Consider the following 12,106-nt stretch of genomic DNA (forward strand, 5'->3'; position numbering starts at 1 on the left):
TTCAATGACTCAGCATCTGCAACCCCCTTATCCCTTATCGCTTAAAAATCTGTCTATCTCCGCCTTAAATATATTCAATGACCCAGCCTCCATACCTCTTTGGGGCAGAGAATTCCACAGATTTACAACCATATGAGAGAAGAAATTCCTCCTCATTTCAGTTTTAAATGGGCAGCCCCTTATTCTGAGACTATATCTTCTATTTTAGTTTCCCCTATGAGTGGAAATATCCTCTCTGCATCCACCTTTTCGAGCCCTCTCATTATTTATTTCGATAAGATCACCTCTCATTCTTCTGAACGCCAATGAGTAGAGGCCCAACCTACTCAACCTATCCTCATAAGTCAAACCCCTCATCTCCAGAATCAACCGAGTGAACCTTCTCTGAATAGCCTCCAATGCAAGTATATCCTTCCTTAAATATGGACACCAAAACTGTCCTTGAAGCGTTTCCTCTGCTCACTTGGGGCTCACTTGCCGTGTTGGAGCTCTGAGTAGAGCACCTGTTTTGGCAGTCTAGTATCGGGCATGTGATGTGGAGGATTCACACCAGCACAAGCTGATTGGGCCAGCCTGCCTGTTCCCCTGCTGTAATTTCTCTGTAATTCTGGCCCATAAAATTAGTGAAGTTAAAACTGCAGGCAAGCCAGCATACAACCCTTCCGAAATTCATTCACCATGAGTTTGTCTCTTGTTACTCATATAGAAACATAGAAAATAGGAGCAGTAGAAGGCCGTTTGGCCCTTCGAGTCTGCACCACCATTCAGTATCATCATGGCTGATCCTCTATCTCAACACCATATTCCCACTTTTTCCCCATACCCCTTGATGCCTTTTGTTTCTAGAAATCTATCTATCTCCCTCTTAAATATATTCAGTGACTTGGCCTCCACAGCCTTCTGTGGTAGAGAATTCCACAGGTTCATCACCCTCTGAGTGAAAACATTTCTCCTCATCTCGGTCCGAAATTTCCTACCCCTTATCCTGAGACTGTTCTAGACTTCCCAGCCAGGGAAAACATCCTCCCCGTATCCAGTCTGTCCAACCCAGTCAGAATTTTATCCGTTTCAATGAGATCCCCTCTCATTCTTCTAAACTCTAGTGAATACAGGCCTAGTCAACCCAATCTCTCCTCATACAACAGTCCTGCCATCCCAGGAATCAGTCTGGTGAACCTTCGCTGCACTCCCTCTATGACAAGTATATCATTTCTAAGGTAAGGAGACCAAAACTGCACACAATACTTCAGGTGCGGTCTCACCAAGGCCCTGTATAACTGTAGTAAGATATCCTTGCTCCTGTACTCAAATCCTCTTGCAATGAAGGCCAACATACCATTCCTAACTGCTTGCTGCACCTGCATGTTTGCTTTCAATGACTGGTATACAAGGACACCCAGGTCCCTCTGTACATTGTCACTTCCCAAGCCATAACTATTTAAATAATATAATTATTTATTGTAAATTATGAATTGTATGGCTGTTGTTACAAGTTGAAGCCGCAACTCTGGTCACTGAGCCAGACCAATGTGACAATCGAAAAGAAAGACTTGCATTTCTATAATGTCTTTCTCAACCTTCGGACGTTCCAAAGTGCTTTACAGCCAATGGAAAACTTCTGAAGCAAACGCCAAACACTACGGATTCGGGAATCTGAAATAAAAACAGAAAATGCTGGAAATCTCAATGAGTCAGGCAGCATCTGTGACGAGAAACAGAGTTAACGTTTTTGGTCTGGGTCCCTTCGACAGAACTGGAAAACTTCGAAATACTTTTGAAGTGTAGTCACTGTTATAATGTAGGAAATGTGATAATGACCAGGTAATTTGTTTTTGTTATGTCAGTTGAGTGATAATTATTAGCCAATGTCAGCCTCGATTTTCGTGTTTAATTCCCTGGAGTGGGATTTGAACCCACAACCTTCTGACTCAGGGCTGCCCACTGAGCCACGGCTGATGTGCAAGTTGATGAGGGAATTCCAGAGCTTGGGGCCTAGTCAGCTGAAGACACAGCCGCCAATGGAGGCGCGCAAGAGGCTGGAGTTGGAGGGACACGGAGATCTCGGAGAGTTGTCGGGCTGGAGGCGATGACGGAGATAACCTCTGGTGCATTTAGTAATGAGGCACCCGCCATGTTTCAGCGGGTCTGATTTCCACCAGAGTCAGCTCCTGATTTAAAATGGTGGTCGGTGGGTCTCTGGCGGGAGCGGGAGCGGCAAGTCTTGTTCCTTCCTCATTTCCATTGGGGTTAAAATTGGGATTGTTTCGACCGTCCTTCCTGGGCGCTCATCAACGCAAGAAATGAGTGCAATGTACTTTGGGTGGATGACGTTTAACTTTCTCCCTCACAGGGTTTTATCAGTACAACGTGCCTGAATCTCTGCCTGTGGCTTCAACCATTGCGAAAATAAAAGCTCTCGATGCCGACATTGGTCTGAATGCCGAAATGGAATACAGGATCGTGGACGGAGACGGGCTTGCCGTGCTCAGAATATCTACTGACAAGGAGACCCAGGAGGGGATCTTAGCTCTTCAGAAGGTAAGATCAGACAAAGGGGAAACGTTCTGCTGAGGTGTGGGAATGAAGGTTTTGTTGACTAAATTGAATTCTGCTGGCCTTTGCGGAACTGAGCTGAAGGGAATTTAATCACTGCAGAAACCTCAGCTTTCTGAGCCACAACATAACTCTCACAGTAGAGGGGCAGCAGATACAGGTTTCGAAATGATAGATTATACATTAATTTTCAACGTTGTCACTTGTGGTTACTGTCTCTCTTGTCGCCTGCTGGCTTTTCAGTTACAACACCACACGTTGACTGACTTCTATCGCATCTAAAACTATTTATAAGCTTTCTTGCTGTTAGCTATCTGACCCCGTTTACTCTGCAGTAATCCCACATCAGAGTTAGTCTACGCCCTGTATCAAATTTTTCAATTATAGCTTTAAATCTTCACCATGAAATCCAAAGCCCTTTAAAGGCTTGTGGCCACCAGAAAACAAGGGCAAGGAATGTCAACTTAACCATGCCACCGTCATCCAAAATAAAATGTTCCCAGTCAGCTTATCACAGAGATAGTATCGTCCTTCGGAAATGCCCAATAAAGGAAGTTCTGCGTGCCGTGAGGAATGGATGAGAAATAGTCGAGGAAGCTTTCAAGGTGATGAAGGGAATTGACAATAGTAATCCAGGGAGATTGTTCAATATGGTGAAGAGTTCAATTAACAGCAGCCACAAGTTTAAAAAGTCGGAAGTTAGAACCAAGTAAGGAAGTCAGGTGAAATGGTAAGATCCGCTCGCTACTTGATGCGGCTCTATTTTAAAATTCTCATCCTTGTTTTCAAATCCCTTCATGGCCTCGCCCCTCCCTATCTCTGTAATCTCCTCCAGCCACACAACCCCCAAGATGTCTGCGCTCCTCTAATTCTGCCCTCTTGAGCATCCCTGATTATAATCGCTCCACCATTGGTGGCCATGCCTGCTGTTGCCTGGGCCCCAAGCTCTGGAACTCCCTCCCTCAACCTCTCCGCCTCTCTTTCCTCCTTTAAGAGGCTCCTTTAAAACCTGCCTCTTTGACCAAGCACCTGTCCTGATGGTCTCCTTGTGCGGCTCAATGTCAAATTTTGTTTGATAACGCTCCCGTGAAGTGCCCTGGGACGTTTTGCGACGTTAAAGGCGCTATATAATTGCAAGTTGTTGGGGTTGATAAAAATGGTAGACTGTGGACTAAATGACCAGGGAAGGCGATTGAAGCAGGTGGCAGAAATTGGCTGAAGATTGCAATCAGATGTGTTTCTGGAGCAAGAAGTGTGCGAGACATATGGTGACAAGTCAGATGAGTGGATTGAACTGTGAAAATTGAATGAGATTTTCTGGGCCTGTTGCCATTATATTGTTCCGAAAAAAAAAATCTGCTTATGTTTTATGATTCGCGAACAATTCTGTGATTCTGTGTTTCCTCCTGTGGCACAGCGCATGTGTTAATTAGACAGGGGCAATTTTTCGTCTTTGCTTTCCTGCCGGGGAGCTTCATCTTTTGGCTGCGCATATTGGGAGTTGGGGCGCGCACGGCACATGATTTTCTGAGTGGGTTGCTGCAATGTATTTGCTTCATGGGTTCTTTGCTTAAGAATTCATAGCAACACATTGCTATCAGGAACTAATTGGTTTATTAGCAAAGCTTTAACAATCACACTACACATTACCCGTTCATCCGCGAGGCTCACAACCACCTGCCCCATTGTGGATCCCCTGAACCCAACTGGCTGGGGTTTTATTGAGTCTCATGAACATCACATGACTGGCTAAGCCACTCCCAACTCAACAGGTTTACAACTATTTTGAGTTGTATCTGTAAATCAAATGTAATACAAGTGCCCCCTTATTAAAGGGGCACTAAACCGACAAATAAGCAAATTAAACTTTAGACGTTACGTGGTTCAAATTAAAATTTGGTTGCCGGGGGTGATGATGCACTCCAGTCCCTCCGGTGACCACCTCTTGCGGAAGGCCGCGAGCGTACCGGTGGACACTGTGAGCTCCATCTCGAGGGACACCCTGGCTCGGATGTAATCGTGGAAGAGAGACAGGCAGTCGGGCTGAATGAACAACAGCTTTACAACCCTGTCAGCATGCTCATAGGTGCATACGTTACAGTTGCCAACTCTGCTGGACATATTCCTGGAGGTATCATCACATTACCCTCTTGCCATTGGTCTCCTGACATGCCCATTATTCCCGTACTAATTGGAAAGCGAATCGACTCACAATTATCCGACTGGATGATTCTTGAATGTCAGTCAAAATAACATAGAAACATAGAAACATAGTAACATAGAAAATAGGTGCAGGAGTAGGCCATTCGGCCCTTCGAGCCTGCACCGCCATTCAATGAGTTCATGGCTGAACATTCAACTTCAGTACCCCATTCCTGCTTTCTCGCCATACCCCTTGATCCCCCTAGTAGTAAGGACCTCATCTAACTCCTTTTTGAATATATTTAGTGAATTGGCCTCAACAACTTTCTGTGGTAGAGAATTCCACAGGTTCACCACTCTCTGGGTGAAGAAGTTCCTCCGCATCTCGGTCCTAAATGGCTTACCCCTTATCCTTAGACTGTGACCTCTGGTTCTGGACTTCCCCAACATTGGGAACATTCTTCCTGCATCTAACCTGTCTAACCCCGTCAGAATTTTAAATGTTTCTATGAGGTCCCCTCTCATTCTTCTGAACTCCAGTGAATACAAGCCCAGTTGATCCAGTCTTTCTTGATAGGTCAGTCCCGCCATCCCGGGAATCAGTCTGATGAACCTTCGCTGCACTCCCTCAATAGCAAGAATGTCCTTCCTCAGGTTAGGAGACCAAAACTGTACACAATACTCCAGGTGTGGCCTCACCAATGCCCTGTACAACTGTAGCAACACCTCCCTGCCCCTGTACTCAAATCCCCTTGCTATGAAGGCCAACATGCCATTTGCTTTCTTAATCGCCTGCTGCACCTGCATGCCAACCTTCAATGACTGATGTACCATGACACCCAGGTCTCTTTGCACCTCCCCTTTTCCTAATCTGTCACCATTCAGATAATAGTCTGTCTCTCTGTTTTTACCACCAAAGTGGATAACCTCACATTTATCCACATTATACTTCATCTGCCATGCATTTGCCCACTCACCTAACCTATCCAAGTCGCTCTGCAGCCTCAGAGCATCCTTCTCGCAGCTCACACTGCCACCCAACTTAGTGTCATCCGCAAATTTGGAGATACTACATTTAATCCCCTCATCTAAATCATTAATGTACAGTGTAAACAGCTGGGGCACCAGCACAGAACCTTGCGGTACCCCACTAGTCACTGCCTGCCATTCTGAAAAGTACCCATTTACTCCTACTCTTTGCTTCCTGTCTGACAACCAGTTCTCAATCCATGTCAGTACATTACCCCCAATCCCATGTGCTCTAACTTTGCACATCAATCTCTTGTGTGGGACCTTGTCGAACGCCTTCTGAAAGTCCAAATATACCACATCAACTGGTTCTCCCTTATCCACTCTACTGGAAACATCCTCAAAAAATTCCAGAAGATTTGTCAAGCATGATTTCCCTTTCACAAATCCATGCTGACTTGGACCTATCATGTCACCTCTTTCCAAATGCACTGCTATGACATCCTTAATAATTGATTCCATCATTTTACCCACTACCGATGTCAGGCTGACCGGTCTATAATTCCCTGTTTTCTCTCTCCCTCCTTTTTTAAAAAGTGGGGTTACATTGGCTACCCTCCACTCCATAGGAACTGATCCAGAGTCATTGGAATGTTGGAAAATGACTGTCAACGCATCCACTATTTCCAAGGCCACCTCCTTAAGTACTCTGGGATGCAGTCCATCAGGCCCTGGGGATTTATCGGCCTTCAATCCCATCAATTTCCCCAACACAATTTCCCAGCTAATAAGGATTTCCCTCAGTTCCTCCTCCTTACTAGACCCCCCGACCCCTTTTATAACCGGAAGGTTGTTTGTGTCCTCCTTCGTGAATACCGAACCAAAGTACTTGTTCAATTGGTCCGCCATTTCTTTGTTCCCCGTTATGACTTCCCCTGATTCTGACTGCAGGGGACCTACGTTTGTCTTTCCTAACCTTTTTCTCTTTACATATCTATAGAAACTTTTGCAATCCGTCTTAATGTTCCCTGCAAGCTTCTTCTCATACTCCATTTTCCCTGCCCTAATCAAACCCTTTGTCCTCCTCTGCTGAGTTCTAAATTTCTCCCAGTCCCCAGGTTCGCTGCTATTTCTGGCCAATTTGTATGTCACTTCCTTGGCTTTAATACTATCCCTGATTTCCCTTGATAGCCACGGTTGAGCCACCTTCCCTTTTTTATTTTTATGCCAGACAGGAATATACAATTGTTTTAGTTCATCCATGCGGTCTCTAAATGTCTGCCATTGCCCATCCACAGTCAACCCCCTAAGTATCATTCGCCAACCCATCCCAGCCAATTCATGCCTCATACCTTCAAAGTTAGCCTTCTTTAAGTTCTGGACCATGGTCTCTGAATTAACTGTTTCATTCTCCATCCCAATGCAGAATTACACCATATTATGGTCACTCTTCCCCAAGAGGCCTCGCACAACGAGATTGCTAATTAATCCTCTCTCATTACATAACACCCAGTCTAAGATGGCCTCCCCCCTAGTTGGTTCCTCGACATATTGGTCTAAAAAAACCATCCCTTATGCACTCCAGGAAATCCTCCTCCACCGTATTGCTTCCAGTTTGGTTAGCCCAATCTATGTGCATATTAAAGTCACCCATTATAACTGCTGCACCTTTATTGCACGCACCCCTAATTTCATGTTTGATGCCCTCCCCAACATCACTATTACTGTTTGGAGGTCTGTACACAACTCCCACTAACGTTTTTTGCCCTTTGGTGTTCTGCAGCTCTACCCATATAGATTCCACATCATCCAAGCTAATGTCCTTCCTAACTATTGCCTTAATCTCCTCCTTAACCAGCAATGCTACCCCACCTCCTTTTTCTTTTATTCTATCCTTCCTGAATGTTGAATACCCCTGGATGTTGAGTTCCCAGCCCTGATCATCCTGGAGCCACGTCTCCGTAATCCCAATCACATCATATTTGTTAACATCTATTTGCACAGTTAATTCATCCACCTTATTGCGGATACTCCTTGCATTAAGACACAAAGCCTTTAGGCTTGTTTTTTTAACACCCTCTGTCCTTTTAGAATTTTGCTGTACAATGGCCCTTTTTGTTCTTTGCCTTGGGTTTCTCTGCCCTCCACTTTTCCTCATCTCCTTTCTGTCTTTTGTTTTTGCCTCCTTTTTGTTTCCCTCTATCTCCCTGCATTGGTTCCCATCCCCCTGCCATATTAGTTTATCTCCTCCCCAACAGCACTAGCAAACACTCCCCCGAGGACATTGGTTCCGATTCTGCCCAGGTGCAGACCGTCCGGATTGTACTGGTCCCACCTCCCCCAGAACCGGTTCCAATGCCCCAGGAATTTGAATCCCTCCCTGCTGCACCATTGCTCAAGCCACGTATTCATCTGAGCTATCCTGCGATTCCTACTCTGACTAGCACATGGCACTGGTAGCAATCCTGAGATTACTACTTTTGAGGTCCTACTTTTTAATTTAGCTCCTAGCTCCTTAAATTCATTTCGTAGGACCTCATCCCTTTTTTTTACCTATGTCATTGGTACCAACGTGCACCACGACAACTGGCTGTTCTCCCTCCCTTTTTAGAATGTCCTGCACCCGCTCCGAGACATCCTTGACCCTTGCACCAGGGAGGCAACATACCATCCTGGAGTCTCGGTTGCGGCCGCAGAAACGCCTATCTATTCCCCTTACAATTGAATCCCCTATCACTATCGCTCGCCCACTCTTTTTCCTGCCCTCCTGTGCAACAGAGTCAGCCATGGTGCCATGAACTTGGCTGCTGCTGCCCTCTCCTGATGAGTCATCCCCCTCAACAGCACTCAAAGCAGTGTATCTGTTTTGCAGTGGATGACCACAGGGGACCCCTGCACTACCTTCCTTGCACTACTCTTCCTGCTGGTCTTCCATTCCCTCGCTGGCTGTGGACCCTTCTCCTGCGGTAAGACCAACTCACTACACGTGATACTCACGTCATTCTCAGCATCGTGGATGCTCCAGAGTGAATCCACCCTCAGCTCCAACTCCGCAACGCGGACCGTCAGGAGCCGGAGGTGGACACACTTCCCGCACCTGTAGTCGTCAGGGACACTGGTGTTGTCCCCGTGTTCCCACATGGTACAGGAGGAGCATATCACGTGACCGAGCTGTCCTGCCATGACTTAACCCTTAGATACACTTAAATTGCCGACAACAATGTTAAAAGTTACTGACTAATAAAGAAAAAGAAAAACTACTCACCAATCAGCAGCCAATCACTTACCACGTTGGCTGTGACGTCACCTTTTGATATCTTTCTACTTCTTTTTTGACTTCTCTCAGCTGGAGCTGCACAAGTACGCCTCTCTCGACGCTCCCCGGACGGTTGAACCTTTTATAGGCCGCTGCCTCTCTCGACTCCCGCCTCTCTCGACGCTCCCCGGACTGCTGAGCCTTTTATAGGCCACTGTCTCTCTCGACTCCCGCCTCTCTCGACGCTCCCCGGACTGCTGAGCCTTTTATAGGCCGCTGCCTCTCTCGACTCCCGCCTCTCTCGACGCTCCCCGGACGGCTGAGCCTTTTATAGGCCGCTGCCTCTCTCGACTCCCGCCTCTCTCGACGCTCCCCGGACGGCTGAGCCTTTTATAGGCCGCTGCCTCTCTCGACTCCCGCCTCTCTCGACGCTGCCCAGACTGCTGAGGCTTTTATAGGCCGCTGCCTCTCTCGACTCCCGCCTCTCTCGACGCTCCCCGGACTGCTGAGCCTTTTATAGGCCGCTGCCTCTCTCGACTCCCGCCTCTCTCGACGCTCCCCGGACGGCTGAGCCTTTTATAGGCCGCTGCCTCTCTCGACTCCCGCCTCTCTCGACGCTCCCCGGACTGCTGAGCCTTTTATAGGCCGCTGCCTCTCTCGACTCCCGCCTCTCTCGACGCTCCCCGGACTGCTGAGCCTTTTATAGACCGCTGCCTCTCTCGACTCCCGCCTCTCTCCTGGAATAAAAAGCTAGTTTCAGTAATTGTGACCATGAAAGTATATGTACTGGTTTGTCGTAAAAACCCATCTGGTTCACTAATGCCCTTTCGGGAAGGAAATATGTCGTCCTTACCTGGTTGGGCCTATAGGTGACTCCAGACCCACAGCAATGTGGTTGCCTCATAACTGTCCTCTGAAATGGCCCAGCGAGCCACTCAAGGGCCCTTAAGGATGGGCAATAAATGATGGCGCTGCCAGTGACACCGACATCCTGTGCACGAATATTTAAAAAAGTGTTCAAAGTAAATAGGAAAAAAAAAACCTTACATTAACACCCCAATGATTCTTCTCCAGGATTTCTGGAAGCGGTACCCAGAAATCAACCTTCAATTCCTGGCGGCTCCAGGACAATTTACTGACCATTTGCCAAAGGCCCAGCGCACGCCCAAATTCCTGATATTGACTCCCAGCTGGCAAGGCCTCCTGCTGGGAAGATGACTCAGACAATTGCTCCTTGTTCAATGTTCTGTGCAACCCAATTTTGAAACTCAACAGCGCACTCGAAGAAGTGAAGAGCCCGTGAAATTCCTTGGCTCGAGGCGCACAAAGCTGCCATTGTCCAGCCAGGCGTGGAGAAGAATCTGGCCTGTCCTGCTCTGTTATTTTTCGCCTGATCAAAATTCTTGCTCGTCTGGAAGGAGACAACGGCAGAAAGGTCAAGAGGAAGAGAACGGTTTTTCAACTGCTGGAAAATGGATGGTCGGCAGTTGAAAATCGTGGGGCAGGAGGGGCAGGGCAGCATATCTGTCTGATTGACGTCCAACGCCCACCTGATACAATTTTCAGGTAGTCCTGTAAATGGGCAAACAACTGGCCACCTAAAATTTACCAATTGGAGTCCTACATCTGTGGCTCAGTGGGTAGCCTCTGTGTCAGGACGTTGTGGATTCAAGTCCCACTCCAGGGACTTGTGCGCATGAATCTAGGCTGACACTCCCAGTACAGTGCTGAGGGAGCACTGCAGTGTCAGAGGTGTCGTCTTATTCTAAGGTTATGTCCCATAGTTCTAGTCTCCCCTATCAGCGGAAACATCCTCTCTGCATCCACCTTGTCAAGCCCACTCACAATCTTATACATTTCGATAAGATCACCTCTCAATCTTCTAAATTCCAATGAGTAGAGGCCCAACCTACTCAACCTTTCCCCATATGTTAACCCCCTCATCTCCGGAATCAACCTAGTGAACCTTCTCTGAACTGCCTCCAAAGCAAGTATATCCTTTCTTAAATATGGAAACCAAAACTGTACGCAGTATTCCAGGTGTGGCCTCACCAATGCCCTATTTAACTGTAGCAAGACTTCCCTGCTTTTATACTCCATCCCCTTTGAAATAAAGGCCAAGATTCCATTGGCCTTCCTGATCAATTGCTGTACCTGCATACTATCCTTTTGTGTTTCATGCACCAGGACCCCCAGGTCCCGTTGTACTGCAGCACTTTGCAATCTTTCTCCATTTAAATAATAACTTTTTCTTTGATTTTTTTTCTGCCAAAGTGCATGACCTCACACGTTCCAACTGCCTAATTTTTGCCCACTCACTTAGCCTGTCTATATCCTTTTGCAGGTTTTTTTGTGTCGTCCTCACACATTGCTTTTCCTCCCATCTTTGTATCGTCAGTAAACTTGGTTACGTTACATTCGGTCCCTTCATCCAAGTCGTTAATATAGATTGTAAATAGTTGGGGTCCCAGCACTGATCCCTGCGGCACCCCACTGATTGCCAACCCGAGAATACCCATTTATCCCTACTCTCTGTTTTCTGTTAATTAGCCAATCGTCTATCCATGCTAACATATTACCCCCAAACCCGTGAACTTGTGCAGTAACCTTTTATGTGGAACCTTGTCAAAGGCCTTCTGGAAGTCCAGATACACCACATCCACTGGTTCCCCTTTATCCACCCTGTTCGTTACATCCTCAGAAGGCAAATTAACCGAATTCCATATGCCAACACCAATTACAATGCTCAGGTACAAATGGTCAGAGCCGGTGCTGCGATGCTCCATCCATTTGTGCCAAGAGTTGAGGGGCCTAACCCGTGGTCATGAACGGGACCACTAGAGGCTGGCCGCTCAAGAAACGGCCCATTAAGTTTTCAATATTTTTTTTTGCTGGGTCAGGAAGGAGCAGGCGTGGTTTCTCCTGGGCCAACAAAAATATCCCGGCACCCCTGCTACAACCCACACCCCTCCCTGGGATTGCAAACACTGCCTCCTTATTTACCGCACTACCACGGGAGACAGCACATATCTGGCCATTGCTGTTACAACCAATAATTTTAATAAACTGGTAAAGTGCGACATCACCACTGACACTACAATAAAGGTGTAGCAGTTATAATGGGTGACTTTAATATGCACATAGATTGGGCTAGCCAAACTGGAAGCAATACGGTGGAGGAGGATT

At 46.9% G+C, this 12,106-nt stretch overlaps 1 protein-coding gene across 1 annotated transcript in view; it reads left to right on the forward strand.

The window, feature by feature from the left end:
• The window catches only part of LOC139260600 (cadherin-7-like), a 167,952-nt gene that overhangs the window by 66,101 nt on the left and 89,745 nt on the right, over positions 1 to 12,106 (forward strand). The window contains exon 5 of the mRNA XM_070877024.1: positions 2,351 to 2,538. Coding sequence (XP_070733125.1) covers positions 2,351 to 2,538 — 188 coding nt within the window. The remainder of the gene's footprint in view (positions 1 to 2,350; positions 2,539 to 12,106) is intronic.

This window comes from Pristiophorus japonicus, chromosome 1, assembly GCF_044704955.1.
Source record: "Pristiophorus japonicus isolate sPriJap1 chromosome 1, sPriJap1.hap1, whole genome shotgun sequence".
NCBI classification, from domain to species: domain Eukaryota; kingdom Metazoa; phylum Chordata; class Chondrichthyes; family Pristiophoridae; genus Pristiophorus; species Pristiophorus japonicus.